The sequence below is a fragment of the Pteropus medius genome, unplaced genomic scaffold, assembly GCF_902729225.1.
Source record: "Pteropus medius unplaced genomic scaffold, Ma_sr-lr_union100, whole genome shotgun sequence".
Classification (NCBI taxonomy): Eukaryota; Metazoa; Chordata; class Mammalia; order Chiroptera; family Pteropodidae; genus Pteropus; species Pteropus medius.
In genome coordinates, this window is record NW_024350926.1 from 10,323,467 (window position 1) to 10,341,467 (window position 18,001).

The 18,001-nt window shown below is 52.1% G+C and overlaps 1 protein-coding gene across 8 annotated transcripts in view; it reads right to left on the reverse strand.

Annotated features, from left to right (window-relative positions):
* The window catches only part of LOC120585532 (hairy/enhancer-of-split related with YRPW motif protein 1), a 217,759-nt gene that overhangs the window by 170,850 nt on the left and 28,908 nt on the right, over positions 1-18,001 (reverse strand). For 2 of the 8 annotated variants that reach the window (XM_039841930.1, XM_039841929.1), the window contains exon 1: positions 9,993-10,149. The exons of 2 other annotated variants lie outside the window; for them this stretch is intronic. In XM_039841930.1, coding sequence (XP_039697864.1) covers positions 9,993-10,134 — 142 coding nt within the window. In that variant the 5' untranslated portion in view covers positions 10,135-10,149. Of the gene's footprint in view, positions 1-9,992; positions 10,240-15,911; positions 15,952-16,945; positions 17,324-18,001 lie in introns of those variants that run through there. 4 more of the 8 variants (XM_039841934.1, XM_039841932.1, XM_039841927.1 and 1 more) reach the window with 4 other exon arrangements.

Consider the following 18,001-nt stretch of genomic DNA (forward strand, 5'->3'; position numbering starts at 1 on the left):
CAGCATGAAAGGCCCAAGACGACGGGTACGTAGTCTATTATATGTTAACTGCATGATGGCAATCAATATTCTTAATAACGATAATTACTAGCATAACAGTACCGAAACAGTGCCTGCCTGAAAGGTGTCTACGAAATCGTTAAAGGCATTAAAACAACACACATAGCACAATATGAAACCACAGGCTGGAGTGGCAAACAGAAGAGGATTCTCTTCCACTGCAGAGACGACACGTGGCAGGTACAGTCAGCGGTGGTGAAGCCCAAACAGGACTTGCTTCTGCCCGTGCCCTCTGAAGTAGCTTCGAACAGAACAGACTGCCCGAGTGATATTTCTATGACAGAAATCCGATCACGTCACCCCCTCTTCCCCCCGCAGCCGAAAATCCTTTAGTGGTCCCCAAGCTGTTTTCAGGACAAAATTCAACCTCATAGTTTAGCACACAGGCTGTGCTGGATCTGTCACCTGCTGTCTGGCACTGCGCCTTGGGCTCCAACGCCAGCCCAGTCAAACCGTGGACAAGGGGCTGTACTAGGTACTATCGGAAACCACTGAGGAGAGCCCACGTGTGCTTGCAAATTTCTCCCCCGACGCCAGGTTATGTGAGGAGTATGAGACTGAGTGTGGGAGACAATCACAAAATTATAATGTATAAATGTAGCAATTATACAGGCTACACAGGAAGGACCGTAAGACAGTGCCTTATAAACATTCTTTATTTTTAATCTTTTGTTCAAATCTCAGGCTCTCCAAGTAGAACAGGACCTTCCCGCCAAAACACCACCACTGCAACAAAACTCAGGTGCCGAACCATGCCTCAAATAACAGACTCTTTCATGCTTTTTAATAAACACTATTTTGCAAATCTACTTAAGAAGAAAAATGCAATATCTGATTACTAATAATGCTTTATGCATAGCTGCCTGATTCCAAAAAGAATCTAAGGGGATTCTAAAGCTTTTTGAGTATTTAGATTACTGTGGAAAATAAATGTCTCAGAAAAGGGGAATCACAGGGGTGCCCACAGATGGCCTCGGGACCTCCACAATGACCCCGAGATGGACAGAATCAAAGCATAGCACATGTTCTGTTTTTTCCATATTAGCCTGCAGGTGGCAGCAAATCATCGACATCATAATTTAAAGGTGAGGTTTGATTTAGGATAATCAACTGGAGGGGAAAAATTGGAAAATACAGCACAGGAAGAACAGAATGGTAGATACTGAAATCCCCAGCAAACCATGTCATGGCTTAGGAAAAACAGTAATAACCACAGCCACCTCCAGAGTGTCTACTTATACCCATCCTGGAGCTCAGTGGTCCACGTACGCTGCATCGCTCACGTGCAACACGTCTGTCAGGTGGGGGTCACCACGACTCCCGACAGGTGAGGAAGCTGAAGAGTACAGAAGTTAAGCAGCCCGAAAACACAGTTAGGATTTCGAAACGAGACAAACCGGTTTGGTCTGAAAGCATATGCTTCAAGGCACTGATTTCTGGAGCGCAAACAAAGAGGAGGGGCTGAAGGTCAGACTCGGGAAGATATCTAGAAGCAACATAAATGAGACTCTGTACCAGGTAAATGAACCCGGGGGTCTAGGTCAAGAGCAACTGCTCCATCTTGTCCAAACGGACAGCTTCCCCAGGCCCGGGCATCCGAACTGTGCCCCGCAGACCTTTCTGGGCGTCAGTCACCTGCTCCCGTGTTCATCTACTGCAGAGGTGGAGTCTGGCTCTGGGAGGAAAGATGTCAACTTCTCACTCACGACATGAAAGCTGAGAGACAACACTTTCATTTCGGGGATACTTAAAACTGTAGCCAAAAAATATTATTCGATTATTAATTTTAACGTCCCTCCTCAGAATCTGACCGAAAACTGTTTTCAAAAGATGGAAAAGGGAAACAGAATAGGACTAATATTTACTGAGGTCGAATCCACCCGTCCGCAGGGGAGATTTACTTGTGATCTCCTAAAAGATAAAAACAAAAAACAGAAGCCTCACCGACACCGGATGAGGAGTGGTGTTTATTTCTGTCAGAAAAGCGAGGCCCTCCGCGGTTAGTGACGTGTGCAGTCACACAGGTGAGATTCAAACGCAGGTCCTTCTGACCCTAAACGCCTGCTCCCGCACACACTCTTTTTTCTTAGAGAAGTTCCAGGGAGCAGCGAGGACAGAGGGTGAATCGCAGAGGAGCTGAAGGCAGAGGGCAGAGGCCCGATCCCCTGAGGGCGTGGGACACACGGCACTCCCTGGCTTCAGTCACAGGCGCCATGATCGGGCCCAGGTGACTGGATCTGGTGGTGATGATTCATTCTGTCGTGTTATTAACATCCGAGCCACTCTCTAATTCTTCTAGCAGTGACAGCGGGTCTCCACCTGCCTTCAGTTCCACGCATGAGATACCCCTGGAGAGTCTTAGAGGGGCGGGGGAGAGCCTGGAGCCCACAGACAGGCCACTAGGTGGGGTGCCAGGAGAGAGGCCCCCTGCCCAGGGGCGATGGAGAAGATGGGGAGGCCAGGAGGGCCGTCCCATCAATCCTAAGACACAGTTTTTTCTTTGACATTTCACATCCGGGACTCGAGATGCGTCGGACAACCAGCCAGGCGGGTGGTCCTTGATGGTGCCGCTGGTTGTCACCTGTGCCTCCTGCTTCAGCCCTGGCACAATGGGCATCGGTCGCTTCGTCCCTCAGACCTCTCTCCTAAGAAAGGCTGCATCACAGACGTTTTGTGATTTATTAAATAAACAGATAAAACAGACGTAGGTACTCCTAGTTGAAAGACAACTCAGGTAATTTAGACAATGCATGTGAAGATGTTGCTGAAAAACTTTATTTTTCTTTAAAAAGTATGCACAGGAGTGGTCAACGTATATATCTGAATAAATCTAAAAGAATGTGAATGGACGTAAAATTAAAATCTTGGGTGGAAATACAGCACTTTTCTAGTTTATCTTGAAACCATTTTTTCCCCCTTAATGAAACACAAAACAATGGAACCTCTTAAAATCTGTGACGTCTCAGACTGATCAAATGCGATCCTTCGACTTCAGGGGACTCTGATCAAATGCGATCCTTCGACTTCAGGGGACTCGTTAGTGACTAGAGGCGATGAAGTTCTCAGGGTCTGGCTTCCATGGAAACGTGATGAGTGAGTGACGTGGAGGACACGAGGAAGAACGTGAGGTTTCTGTCCTGAGCACTCTCCACCTCCGGACCACGCGGTCCTGATGTCACACCCCTGTCCTTCCGCTCAGGGCAGAGAACAGAGCAAACGTTAACAAATGTGTTATTTGAACTGATTTATTGGTTACGGGTCTATTCGAACTAAGTTTCTCTTGGCGTTCCCATGCAAAGCCACCTATTTGCCACACACTCCCAAAAATGTCAACCAGGGAAGGAAGCAAAACCTTTTTGATACAAATTTTGAACCTACGATGACAACGAAGCCGAGACTGGAGGTCTGGTGAGCACTCTGGGTGCTGTGGGTGCAGCCCGTGCCCCCCCACGTGGGAGCAGCCGCCCCAAAGGCACTGTGTTCCTGTCACTTCTTCATTTTGACCTTTCACCCAATTAAGAACAACGGTCCCTCAAGACGTTCTATAACCATCAGTTTTTATAACCAAAAACTTTTTTTGCCATCGTCATACAATTTTAGGTCCGAAAAGAATTTTGCATCATTTAATTCAAACACACTTCATTGTATAAAAATGAGGAAACTGTGGGCAGATTTTTTTTTGTATAAAGAATTGAAAGAGCCAATCATGAGCTTTGAAATTCGATGGCATTGTGGGTTCACGTGTGTCCCCCCAAAAGGATACATTCAACTTCCTAACCCCCGGGGCTTCCCAAAGGGGTCTTTGCAGATATGATCAAGTTTCCGACGACATCGCATTAGATTAGAGTCCTTCGAGGAAGAAGGACACTTAAACACAGAGACCCAGGGAGGAGCACATCACGTAACGATACCGAGAAACGGTGACTCGGAGAACGCCACGTAACGACGGGACAGAGACTAAAGCGGCACAGCCATAAGCCGAGAAAGCTCCAGGGTCACCAGCAACCGCCAGGAGGTAGGAAGGGTCGAGGACAGACCTCCCTCCGGGCGGCAGAGGCGCATGGCCCTGCCGACACCTTGATCTGGGACTTCCAACCTCTGGATGGAGGTGTAAGAAGTGTCTGTGGTTTGTGGCACTTGGTTACAACTCTGAGTCCCAAACCTATTACCTGCTAAAAAAAAAAAGAAAGAAAAGAAAAAAAAAGGCAATGCCACTTGGCCCTTGGGCTTTTATAATAACGTTTTAAAGAATAATGAACACAAAGAGCAGGCAGATTAGATGTCCCACAGGGGTTCATCCTCACCCCCACTTCTCCATGCCCTACGAGGCACCCCAGTAACCCCTCTCCCCTCCACCGGAAGCCCGGCTCGCAGGCCCACTTCCGCTTTCCATGGCACCTCAACACCTGTCATGTGGCACCTGCCCGCCCTGCCCGCCTCCACCCCCTCCAATGAGGGCAGCTCTGGGTCATGATCCCGTCTGACACCCCGGAGGCGCCCAGTGGCGCACAGACCCAGCCTGACCCTCTCAGCCCCTCTGGTGCCCCCACCCGCCCTGCCTGGCTTTCTCCTGAGACGTGGCTGCCCTCACTCTCCCAGGGGTCCACAACGCACCCCACCTGCAAAGCCACCTCCCTGCCTTAGTTCCGGCTCTCAGTGGCTCTGGTTTCGACTCCTGCCCCTAAAGCTCTCTGAGGGTCCCCGTCCCCTCTGGTCCATTCACTCCCCTGCCACCAGAGTGAGCTTCCAAGCCTGACCGTGACCAGGGCCGTCCCTCGCGGTAAAGCCTTGGGTGGCCGCCACCTCCCCATACAGCTCACTCTCTGCCGCCCCCTCTGGAACCCGGCCGCCCACCTCCTGCTACCGGCCTCGCCCCCCGGGACATGCTTTTGTGGTTTCTTTTTTAAGGAACTGACTCAAAAAATAAAATAAAACCATCTACTTTTTGCCCATTTAATTTTTTTACAGTGGTAAACCATAGAACAAAACTCGCCATCTCCACCGCTTTTCAGGGAACGACGCGACGGCGTTGGTCACCTTCGCGGGGTCGTATAACCATCTCCGCCATCTCCTTCCAAAGCGCACGCCCCTTTTCTGTCTTTGCGCAAGTCACCGTCTCTTTCTGAAGCCCCGCCCCATTTCCAAGGCCCATTCGTCTCCATCGCTCCACGCGAAGTCCCTGCCGGGCATGGAGGTTTCCCGGGCCCCGTCGGCCGGGCCCTGCTCCGGGCCGAGAACCCTGCGTGCGATGTCGGCGGCGCTCAGAACAGAGCCCACGAGGCTGGGCCACACCCGGCCTCCGCGCTGGGCTGCACCCTGCATCTTTAGCCAGGTACAGCACCTGCTGCGTTGCACCTGGCACACAGGTGCTCGGCCACGCTCTCTGAATACGCGAATCGCAGGGGGTGCGCAGCGAGCTGGAGGCAAAGATGGAGAGCCCCACGACCCCCCAGCACCCCACCCACCCACCTACCCCCCCACCGGCTCATATGCCCGAGCTTTGTTTGGGGAAGATTTATTCTCGCTTTGCTGCTTTCACCTTCGAAGGTCTATTTAGAAATATATAAAATGTCGCTTTTCTAAAGCAATGCTACTTCTGTCCCATACGCCTTCTGAAGTTTATTACGTTCAGAGCAGGTCACCTACCTCCACGTCACGGAGGAGTGTATACAGTCACCTGCACCGCGGTGGTCCAGGTGGGGCACGGAAGATCTTACGGGACAAATATGACATCGGCCGTCCCCGAGGAAAGCCAGGGGCTAGGGAAGACTGATTCGTTGGAGTTATAATCAAGCCTTAGAAGCTTTCCTGGAAAATAAAACTGTATCCACCTTTCTCACAAAGTCTTCAAAGAGGCAACGACAGCGTTAAGACCACAGTAGGAATGAGAAACTTTAGCCTCTAAGGAGTGTTTTATTTAAGCACAATCGAGAGGAAATACGGGCCCTCTTTTTCAAACGTAGAGACACACAGAGAAAGATAAAACATATAGTTCGAAATATCTTTAGTGGTAATGTCAGAAAAAAGATCGTGAGATAAAGGCATTTCCCCCCGACGAGCCTGCCTTCAGAGCTCCCGCCCTCCGTGCTCCGTGTTCCCAAATATCACAAAATCCCAGGAGCGGCAGGAGGGCTATGTGGAGGTCCCCACACCAAAGTGACTGAAAATAGACGACTTCCTTAAGACAGGGTTTCTCAACCACAGCATGACGCACACTTTGAGCCGGTGCTCTGTGGGGGGGCTGTCCCGTGCGTCCTCCCACGTGGCGTCCACCCACTCATGCAGGAGCAGTGCCTTCCCCACCCGGCTGTGACCACCAAAATCATCCCAACGACAGCTCGTGAAGGGGCCGAATGCCCGGAGTGGGGTGAAACTGCCCCAGGTTGAAAATCACGGATGTACAGGAACATCTGTCTGACACGTATTAGCTCCAGAAGCAAGAGATTCAGTAGCCGAGCCATGAAAACTTAGTTATTTCTTGAGGCCGTAATTTTCCCAGATTTGCCTGAGGTGAGAGTAATGAGCGCGGGAGAGAAAAATAGGTCAAGTAATTGTAGTCGAGGCAACAAGAAAGCTGAGGGAACCCGACACTCTCCGTTTGGAGGAGACCCAGGAACCCAGGAGACCACTGGCAGCGTCGGGGCTGTGGAGGGGAGGCAGGCAGCACTGAGCGGAGTGGGGAAGGGGCTGGCGACCCCAACCACCGGCTGGGCGTGCTCCAGAGAGGTGAAAGGTCAGCCATGGAGAGACGGGGGATCCCCAGAGCGGAAGTCACCTCCATCCTTAAATGTCCTCTCTAGGAATAAGGAGGGCCTACGTTTCTTTAATTCTGCTCTGCTTTTTACTTAGTAAACCACAGATACGTTGGCTACTTAATGACCTCTATAGTCATGAAAGACTTTCGAGAAGTGACCGCCACTTCCCTAAAAAGAAGTGAGAACGACACAGTGGAAATCAAAAAGGGTAATAAAACGGAATGAGGAGGACTCAGAGCTAAGGGATTTCAGCTTCGTTTTTTCAGCGTTCTCAGAGTTTCAATGTGACAAAACTAAAAGGTCAGCTTTTTAAACGGCTCCTACTTCCTGAAATCACGAGAACTAACCCACGGTTTTTTATAAACCAGGCCTGCATCCGTCTGTACACCAGAAAATTCTTAAGAGGAGGAGCGAGTCTATGTAAATACTGGTTGGGAGGCTACCCTTGTAGGTGATCACGTGACGGAAGAGAAAACGCCCCAAAGGACACCTGGCACTGTCCTTTGAAACACCTGTGCCGACCGCCTGCTGCAGACACGGGGTGAGACGTTCAGGTTCTCACAGCATGTGAAGAACCAACAGCTGCCCCGCAGAAAAACGCTTGACCAAAGGAAAGGTTACGCCTCGAATGATGAACCTGTCCTACAATATCCGGCACCAGAAAGGCCGAAATAGTGTGATCTAAAAAAAAAACCAAAAAAAAACAAAGAAAACACAACCACCCACTGGCTTGAGAACTGAGACAGAAGGACCAGTCCCACCTTCGGCCTACTGAGCTTCGAGGTTCGGGGGCTAGTCCTTGTCAGTTCCTTTTCATTCATCTATCCATCCATCCACCCACCCATCTATTCATCCATCCATCCATCCATCATGCACCAAATATAGAGCCACAGACGCCAAGCACTATTCCAGGTCCTGGGGAAAAGCACAAAAGACTGACATGCCTAACGGAGCTTATAATCCAGAGTCTGGAACTGACTAGAAATCGGTGTTTTTCGAACTGGGAGCGGTGGAACCCTTTCCACAGCACCAATGGGCATTCTGAGAAGGACGAATGGGTCAGCACAAAACATCAGAGAGCATGGCACATGGGAAGGCGTCGGTACGTGCCCCGACGAGGGCCGTGTGTCAAGAAGCCTGAGGCGTTTCTGAACGTGCTTGGTGGCACCAGAAGGGTTTAAAGGCTCCTAAACAAAGACCTCGTTCTGTTCTAGCCACGGGCCGTCATCTGTCCGCCACTCACACGGCCTCTTAGGACCGTTCTGCTCATGAATCGAATGTCATTGTTTCTTCATGGGCCCCACGATGGCGCTTTGGGTAAATATCGAAGAATGTGTGTTTCAGGTCAGTGTTCCCGAACTGTCTGAGAAGGATTCCTTCTAACGTCGGTCTTTTGCTGCACACTGCTCGCCTGCTGATCAAGAAGATGCATACTGGCCAAAAGCCACGGGAACTTTTAAATAAATTTATATAGTGTCTTCTGTCCCGAGAGCTCCGACAGAGGAACACGAGGAGAGTGAGCACACAGAAGACACAGCGGCCATTGCAGATGCACCTCGTGCCTGGTGGTCACACAGACTGGCAGGCTTCTCGTGCCGAGGGGTGCCAGGGACCAGGGCGCCATTACTGAATATCTGCATGGGGATCCCCACTTTCACTTCCATATGGAGGATCCCCGTGCGGTGGTTTCTGTTTGTTCTACTGCTCTTCCCCGCACCCCCCCCCACTTTTTTTTTTCAATTAAAGCGAACTCCTGCATGTGAGCACGATGGGGGCCAGCGTGTGGTTTTTGTTGTTCGCCTGTTCTTTTATCATTGTTTTCAATCCCAGAGCCCAGGCTCCCGCAGGCTGATACTAGGAACTGGGAAGGGGAGAGGTGAATCGCGGACGAGAGGGGAGGGCACGAGGTCTGAAACGAGCCCCAGAAGCCCTCCCAGGACCCCGAGCCCGCGCGTGCTGATCGCCAAGCTCTCCCTGGGGTCAGGTAAGTGTGGCCCTGGCTTCCGTGGCCCCTTGTCACTTGGGCTTCACTCTGTCGTTGAGCTCCAACTCACCTACTGTGCGTGTTGTTCTTGAAGCTTTTCCTGCACACAGGATTTAGAGTCAGGATGGAGGACGTCGTCCTCTTAGGGACCAGGTACAGAGGAAGATCCACGCCACGACAGAGGTCCGAGGTGGCCCCAGAGGCAGGGAAAGGACAGCAAAGGCCAGGGCCTCCCTGCACTCCGACCACCCCAGCAGACACCTAGCTGCGGCCTACCAGCCCCCAACTTCTAGAGACCAGCTCTAACCTGCTATTTCCAATGCATCCCCTTCCTGGAAATCAAAACTACACCCCGACTGCAAACAATCCACGAGAGGAGTCATAAGCCCGCAGCCAATACCAGTAACCAGGTTCCATGCTGTGCCCTTTCCCATGGTGGGGTTTTTTTTTTTAATGATAAACTTCCTACTTTTTAAGCTTACAAAGAGCAAACTGGGACCTATTCTTCATTAATAAGGAAAAAACTCACTTCTAGGAAAAGCTGCTTCCTCCTCTGGCAAGTCACAGGCGAGGTCATTTAACCGTCTCCAAGTGTTGGCCGGGATGGTGGCTGCGGCTGCTTCCAGCCTTGTGCAAACCCAGGTCCTCCCGACAGCAGCTCCTGGCCTGCAAACATCCTCGAGCCGGCACACATGACGGGCTGACCAAAGAGACAGCCACTCCGAGCCGCCCGCTTAAACACCCTCCGGCCTGGGCGCTCTGCAGTCGCTCTGACCAATCCGCAGTAAAACCCAAGACCCCCTCCACCAGCAGGCCTGGGAAGGTCGTCACTGCTGCCCTCGCTTAAGGCTCTTTGTAAATTACATAACTGACCGGAAACAAAGGCCTTAAGATCCCCGCCCCCGCTTTTTTTTCCTATTTATCAGCTCAGTGAACTCAAAGTGATCAGAAGAATGCGAACACGCAAATAAGCAACACCACCTTTAAAATCCGAGTCCCCATCGTATACGCACATACATGCTACATATTTGATAAGCCATCTTTCAATCTGTTTGAAATCCACAAAAGCCTTGCTGAACCGGCCCCCCAACACTCCGGTCCACCTCGACACGAATCATTTTAAAGCCAGGCCAACCCCGCGCGGCGTCCAGGTTTGATGATAACAAACCTAACTTTTAGAAACACGTAGTTACCAAATTTCTGCAGTGTCGTCGGGGATCCGGGGGGAGACGGGTTCCCACTGGGAGACAGGTACAGGTACTTTTTATTCACTCCGGCGTCAAAATCAAATGGGGACTGGTAGTCCTCGTAGAGTTCCATCTCCCGAGAGTCCATTCCCGACAGGTGCCGGGCGCATGGCGTGACGGCCGCCCGGGGTCCTCAGTCCAGTGCCTCGCTGGCCATGTCACCTTCCATGCCTGCCATGCGGCCTCGCTGAAGAAATCGAGCCTGGGGTGGAGAGGAGAGGCGGCTCCCTGCCCAGGTGCCTCCTCCTGGGCGCCTTCCCACCCTCAGGACAGGCAGGTGTGTGTGATAAGGCCTGTGTGACAGCCCTCGCCACCTGCCGTGCCCTTGGGTCAACAAGGAACAACCTGGCCCGGAGGGCGCTCCCCTGGGTCAACAAAGGAGGCTGGGCTCCATGAGGGCACAGGTGGACGCTCAGCACGAGCCCACGCCAGACACTGGCAGACGACGAGCCACCGCGCTTTACTGGTTCAAAACCAGTCCGCTGTCCGCAGCACACCAGGGCCGACCTAACCCTGCGGGACAAGGACGATTACCAGGCAGTAATCTCCGCAAACGCCATCTGGGCGGCGCTTCTTCCGTGGGGATTACAGCGGGGTTCTGAGAGCTGCCTTCCCGGTCTGTCCGGCTTCCCAAGCACAACTGGTGGAGGATTAAGCTGTATTTCCTGTTACCGTATCTATCTAAGTAATGTCTGCTCGGTGCAACGAAAATTCCAGTGCGACCTTCCTCCCGCCTGTCCTCCCCCCTCCCTCTCTCTCTCCCTCCTGGAAAGATAATGTTTCAGTTACACGAACTTTCAAAGAGAAGAATCACCTCCGGAGGAGACCTCCGGGCACTCCTGCACCGGCTCCGGTTAACCGAGGCCACGCCTCCGCAGGTGCCACAGCCTCCTTTGCGCGGTGTGCCCTGCAGAGCACCGGGCCCTGCGAGTGTGCCCAGCGGAGTCCCTAAGTCACCCCACCCCGTTCAGCTCCTGGACCCTGTCTCTCAGCAGACCCCTTCTGTGCTAACTCTTGCCTTTGCTCAAGGAACCTGGCAGTCCCTGCCACTCTACCTGGTCACCCACTGTTAGGGAGGCAGAAACAGCTGGGACCCTCCTGTCTGTCACTGTGTGACAAAAAACAGCTGTTCTGACTTCAAATCTACCTGATAAAAAGGGAACTCAATATACTCTCCCTCGATTGGAAGCAAGCAGAAAACATAAAATATTTTAAGCATTAAAAAATAAATCTGTGTGTCTAATGTATGAAGTGTGTATGCACCAAGGCAGTCTATATTAATTTCAACTTATGATTCATTTTCTTTTTTTTTTTTTCCTGTTAGTATCATGTCATACCCTATTTGGGCATGTCTTTATCTTTACTTAAGCTTTTAAAGTTTATTTTTAACAACAAAAAAGTCAATCCATATTTTTCTCCTAAAAGACGCCAAAATGTGGGCAACTATAAATGCTGTTCATTCTCTGTTTAGATTGAATAAATGGTTTCCTTTTTACCATTATTTGAAAGACCGTGTGGTCTAGCTTCTTGTCATCCATGGCATCTCGGACTGGGGTGGGACAGGCACCACAGTTACATCCCCAGACCAGAGTGGGTGAACAGGGTCCCTGCCCTCTCAGAATTCTGCACTCGGCACCCGATAACTGGTAGAAAAGGCTTTTTTCCACAGCTTCTCTCCCTCCCACGGCCACAAGTATCAGAAGGTGTTAGGGGCCGACTGTATGTGTCGCTCGGGATGCACAGGCTGGAGCTGTGGGCCCCAGTGTGATGGCACTTGGAGGTGGGGCCTCTGGGAGGCCACGAGGTTCAGAGGAGACCATGAGGGTGTGGCCCCATAGTGGGACAGCTGGAGCTGTGAGGACACGGTGACAGCCATCTGCCAAGTGGGAAAAGGGTTCTCACGAGGAATCAAGCCGCCCAGGACCCTGACCTTGCGCTTCCTTCTCCAGGACTGTGGGGAAGGAATGACCCTCGTTACCAGCCACCTGACACACACGCGACGCTCGCCACACCCTCTGCCTGAAATGCTGCCTTTTCTCTGCACGCTAAAGTCAGTCATCCTTCCAGACTTGGGCAGAAAGGCCGCCTCTTCTCAGAAGCCCTACGAAAAGTGAATTATTTAAATGTTAAGTAGAACATCTACACAATAGAAAATTATGCCAACGGTAACACAGGGATGTAGACATGTACATGTTTTACAGGGAAAGGTATTCTTGAGACAGTCAATACACGAAGCAGGTTCCAAAACTGTGTGTACCGCGAGATCCAATAATGTGTAATAACTGGAGAGAGAGACCAACCAGACCTAACGAAGAAAATGGAGAGAACTGCATGCCACGCGACCCAGGAGAGTGCTATGCACGGTGGTGCCAGCAGAGGGAGCCCACGGGCAGCGCGACGTCAAGTCGAGCCAGCCAGGTCCACGCTCGGGAGCAGGGACGGATGCAGGAAGAAGAACGACGACTGTGCAGAGTAAAGTCCACCTGCCCGTTAACACGTCCCTCAAAAAGCTCTGGGTGGGCTCTCCCTAACTGTGACAGATGTCTGAGGGACAGTCTGAGGCGAAAGCTGTATGACACATAAAAACGCACTTGGGGGGCCTCGAAGGGCACGAAGGGCACGCACGGACGCTGTGATTACCTGGTAGGAGATGCTGGTACCCGGCATGGTGGGCCTGCCACCGCAGCAGCCGGCCGGAAGGCGTGCCCGCTGGCCAGGCACAGGACAGCTGGACCCCCAGCGAAACTAAGGGCAGCAGTGGATTACTAGTCATTAACAACTGGAGCTCAGAGTCCACATGTGATGGTTAATTCTCTGTGTCCGTTTGACGGGGCCACAGGCTGCACACTGCTGTAGCTGTGCCTGTGCGGGTGTTTGTGCACAGGGTGGACACTGAGCTGGGGGACGGGCAGGGCAGGTGGCCCTCCCCAGGGCCTGGCCTCTTCCAATCTGCCGGAGACACACGTGGCATGGACAGTCTGAGAGGGGACAACTCCCGCTCTGCTCCGCCCACCTGCCTTCAGCCTTGGGACGCAGACTGGAAGTGACACCATCAGCTCCCCCGGGCCTCCAGGCTGCCCACTGCACACGACAGGACTTCTCAGCCTCTGTAACCCCAGGGGCCAATTCTTTATACTAAACCTCTTCGGAGGCCTGGCTACCCAGGCCCGTCCTGGTTCCGGCCACTTGTGCGAGCTCAAAGGGTCCCCTCTGCCTTCCGGGGGAGCAGCCGCTGACCGGCCCTCCGCGGAAACGGGACCTGGCCATCGCGTCCCTTCCCGGTCCCGCCTTCCCTGAGGAAGGCCAGGAGGCCGTTCCGCAGTCGGGATGAGAGTGTGGAGGCCGGGGCTTAATGAGCAGCACCGTCGTCCCCCGGCCTCCCGAGTGCTGTTAAAAAGGCAAAAGACTCGGCAGGAAACCCTGAGCGACCGACGTCACAGTGACGGGAGCTGAGGACGTGGACACAACCGAACGCCACGGAGAGTTCAAAACGAGTCACGGGACCTGGCGGCCTGGCCACCTTGCGAGCGGATTTCAGCCAGGGCGATGGCGGGAGACGCAGAGGGGGCGCGTGCGGAGGCCAGCGGCGCGAGGGAGGGGTGGACACGCGGGAAGGCAGCGGCGTCCGTCTGCAGCACGGGCGGCGGCGCAGGCCGCTCGGGCCCACGGCCCCTCCCCGGCGGGCCTTCTCTTTAACCCGTGTCGGCCCACAGGTCGGAAACTTCGCGTTAGAATTTCAGGAAATCCTCCCCGTGGACATGCACTTTCCCCCTCCACTGTCCACCCCAAGGGCGGAGTCCATCGTGGCATCGTCCTCTTCGGCGCCCTCTCTCCAGAATAAAAACGCGCAGACTAGCAAACGTGTTCAAACTATCTCGGCCTGCGTGCAAATACTCTGTGAGCGATAAAGGCGTTTCTACAGAGTCCCAAGCCACGTACTTGACCCACTGACTTGCAGGACAATTCTCGCCTGGCAGGCGCCCCTAAAATTCTACACGCAGGGCTTTTCCGCCCTCTCAGAATGGCCGAAAATGAGTCCAGGTCCAATCGACAGGCCAGGAGCCCTGTGCCCCTTTAAGAAATGTTTTTTTGTAAAATTAAAGAGCAAGAGTCGGAATGAGAACGCGCCATCCTTCCCTCCCTGGACCTTCACACGCAGTCTCCGGCTCACCTTCACCTGGGGAAGCCAGACCTGGCGAGAAATCGCGAACATGCCTGCATTCTCTGCAGCAAGCCAGAGAGTGGATTCCAGAACGTACGAAGAGGTCTCACTCTTTCGGGGAGGTCCTCCCCACCACTGTTGTTCTGACTGGGGCCCCACTGGCACACCAGAAAATGATGACTGGTTAGGTGCCCAGATAATTAGCTGCAACATACAAAGTTTTTCATTTTATAAATAGAGTTCGAGTTGTATGGTCCCTCCTGGTGGTTTCCATGACGACAGGCTCAGGGAACAGTTCTCTGACCAGTGCTTCTCAGACTCTAATGCGTCCACAGACCACCCGATCGAACTGCAGACTGAATGAATGATGTGACTGACCAGGTCTGGGGCGGGGCCCGAGGGTCTGCCTTTCGGACAAGCTCCAGGGGCTCCTCACACTTGCTTTCGGCTAAATCTGCCCGCGGAGGAAAGCTTGAGCGAACTCTAAATACTCATCATTCCACGTGGCCTTCCCATAGGCGTCTCCTTTTGAAAACAAGAGCCTGATTTTGCAGCCAGAGAGCTGTTGCTGTTTTGGCGTGTGTTTCTGTTTTCCCGCTATCCTAACCGTTCCCAAACCGAGCCAGGTGAGACAGGGGACAGAGCTAGCTTTGTCACGACGGGGGATGGAGGCCCTGGAATGGCGGACGCCGGCCCAGCCTTTTCAATGGGGGAGTGACAGAGTCTGCAGGCTCAGGAACATGGGGATGAAAACAGGCCGTTCCGGCTGAGAGCACTAACCCCATATTTAAGGGCACAGTGGTCCTCGTGGTGAGATTATGGGAAGCTAAACATTTCCAATTTGCTGACTGGGCATAAACGGAGCCCTGCAGGGGATGGTAAACACGCCTGAGCGGCAGGACCTACGGGAAATGAATGAACCGGTGGACCGGGTTTTAATTTGGAAAAACTTCCACACTGCTTACACAGCTATTCTTAGCGACTCGAGGTTCGTAGGAAACGCGTTTCCTTAAGGCAGAGGGAGCGGCTCGAGAACAGCAGGCACTTATTTCAAATTAATATTTGGCCAGGAACTCCCACCATCAGCACACTGAGGCAGAACAAACGTACTCAAAACACCCTAAGTGCCGCCAAGTCAGACACTTAGGCTGAGCGCGCTTTTAAACCATGACGACTTAATTGGGCCGACCGTTAAAAAAATGCACGGCACGAATACTGCATTTTATCCTAAATTTTACTAAGAAATAGAGTCTCATGCCAAAACGTACAGGATTTATATCTGAACCTGCTGCTCTGGTTAAGAAATGCCATTTACAATTACAAATCTCATATATTTTCCCTTTCAAAGACAAATTTCACATATTTCCTTTTTAAGGAAGAATACTTATGCTACAAGTCAACTCAAGAGAGCCCGTTATCTTGAACCCAAATCGATGACTGGAAAGCTTAAACATTAAACGGCCTCTGTGTCCTGTGGCACAGACTGAAGACGGAAAATTTTTAAACATCTGACTACAATGACACTTGGGTTTATTACTGTGAAAGCTCCTTACCGATTCTCTCGGTTTTATAAAACATCATTACCAAACAGGTCATTTATCACAACAGCATACAAAGTCATTTATTCCAGTAAGCTCTCTTAATGGTTAAAGGATGTGATGCTTCGAGATGCAATGGGGAGGGAGCATGGGATGAGAAAATACCTTCCTGAAAAGCGTCCAGAACCATCGACCCATGAGATCACTGTCACGGTGTCCTTCAAAGATCAAGATCAAGAGCTAGACGTATGACTGAATAATTCTACTTATAATGGCTACGGCTACTAACTAATCACTGAACAGACTTCCTCTGATTTCTGTGCACACAGCTAGGCTTCACCTCCCAGCCTCCCTCACAGTTAGACGTGGCCAAGCGACTCAGCTCTAGCCAAGTGAAAATTTTATACACACAGGCGCACGTGCGCTACCCCCCCCCCTCTCGGGAGCTATAAAGACTGTTGATAGCCACTGAGATTTTGAGGTCTTTACTACAGCAGAATTTAAAGGAAGCTGACTGGTAGAACTATTTTGCCAAACAGAGCTTCAGATGGATTTTTTTAAATTCCTCTTTTAAAATGATCATATCCTTAGATGAAAAGGTTTTGGAAACGAACAGTACCTGAGAGACTGCTGCAGAGGGCAGCTTTATGTGTGGTTTCCAAGGAAGGTCAGAGTTCATGATAAAAGAAAGGATGACTTAACCATCCAGCTTCAGGATTTAAAGTAAACAACCAGAGGAGACAACCACCGGGCAGCTCTGGTTAAAGCCCTCCAGCGCCTTAAAAAAAATAAATCCTAGTAGTCGCAATGTCAGCTCCCTAGCCAGAGACGTTGCAAATATACGAAAGGGCATCGTCATCTTCAGAGAAAGTTTCACCACAGGTAAAGGGTGGGTGGGCTCACGAAGCTGGCCAGGGGTCTAACATCTTTCTAAAACTCAACCGAAACAGACATCTATTCAATACAGAAGTAGGACACCAAGTTCAAGGCGTACACGGGGTCCTTCCAGTCTTTTTTTCTTGGCCAAGTTCAGTGCAAACCGCCTAGCAGCATGGCAAACCCATCGCTGCGCAGGGTACAGTCACCGCTGGCGGCCCCACCCTCCCGTGGTCCCCTAAGGCAAACACGGCCCCCTAAGGCACACGCAGCCCCCAAGGCAGATGCGGCCCCAGCATCCCACCAAGCGGTGCCCTACATACACATTGAACCGGCACGTCGATCAAACCAGAGAGCAGTTCCAAATCTGGATTCTCCATAAGAGGATTTGATTTCGAACGATAATCCCCTGGACGAATCTGGCCTCCAAATTTTGAGAACTGGAAATCAAAAGGCAGGAACGGCAGAGGGCGGAAGGACAGAGAGACGAGCTCCGGAGGGTCAGCAAGCATCGCGGCCCCGACTTAGCGGCGGACGATGACCGCGCCAGCCGAACTGATCGGGCCCTCACGGTTTTCTCTGCCACACGGAAACAGAAACTCTTCAAACCGACTTCTTCTAGCAGTTGCTCTGCTGCTTGCGAACAGGCCGAGGGAGAGAGGCAGGAAGATGGCCCTCCCATCCAAAGCCCCAGGGTTTCACTGCAGGAACCCGACCTGCCTCTGGGAAATGCTCCCCGCAGCACCGGGGGCTAGGAAAGGCCGGGCCGCCGTGTGGCGGGGTCTCAGCGTCAGCTCCTCTCCGCCACCTGCCGGCCAGAGTTTGAGCACTGTGCCAAGTGTCACTGTGACACACTAACTACCCCGAGCCCGTGTTCTCAGCCAGCATCCGCCTCCGACATGGGCCGGGGCATCCGTGTTTTTAACTCGTATCCCAAGTGACTCTAATACAGGCGGGGGGGGTCCCTGGAGACACTTAGAGATACACTGGACTCTGGGTAGGAAAGAATCATAGCAGAAGTCTGGACAAACAAAGCAGAGCTTGTCAGGCTAGTTAACTGCTAGAATTCTTTGCTAAGGCACAAAAACACACAACCAAGCGGAAAAAAATTCCACTTCCAAATGGAAGCATCAAACCGATTCACTCAAGAGCCCTTCCTGCCTCACGCTCTCTGTCCCCCACCCGGCGCCCCCGGACTGCTCCCCACACCTGTCACCTGACCCCACTCACCCACCTACCTAAAATCACAACCATATCTTTCCTAAATCACACACACACGTACCCAGTCCACATCGCCCGGCTCTAATGTTCAGGAACACACATGACCTAACGGACCATATGATATACCTGTAGTGACTGTCTCTCCCCACTGGTACGTA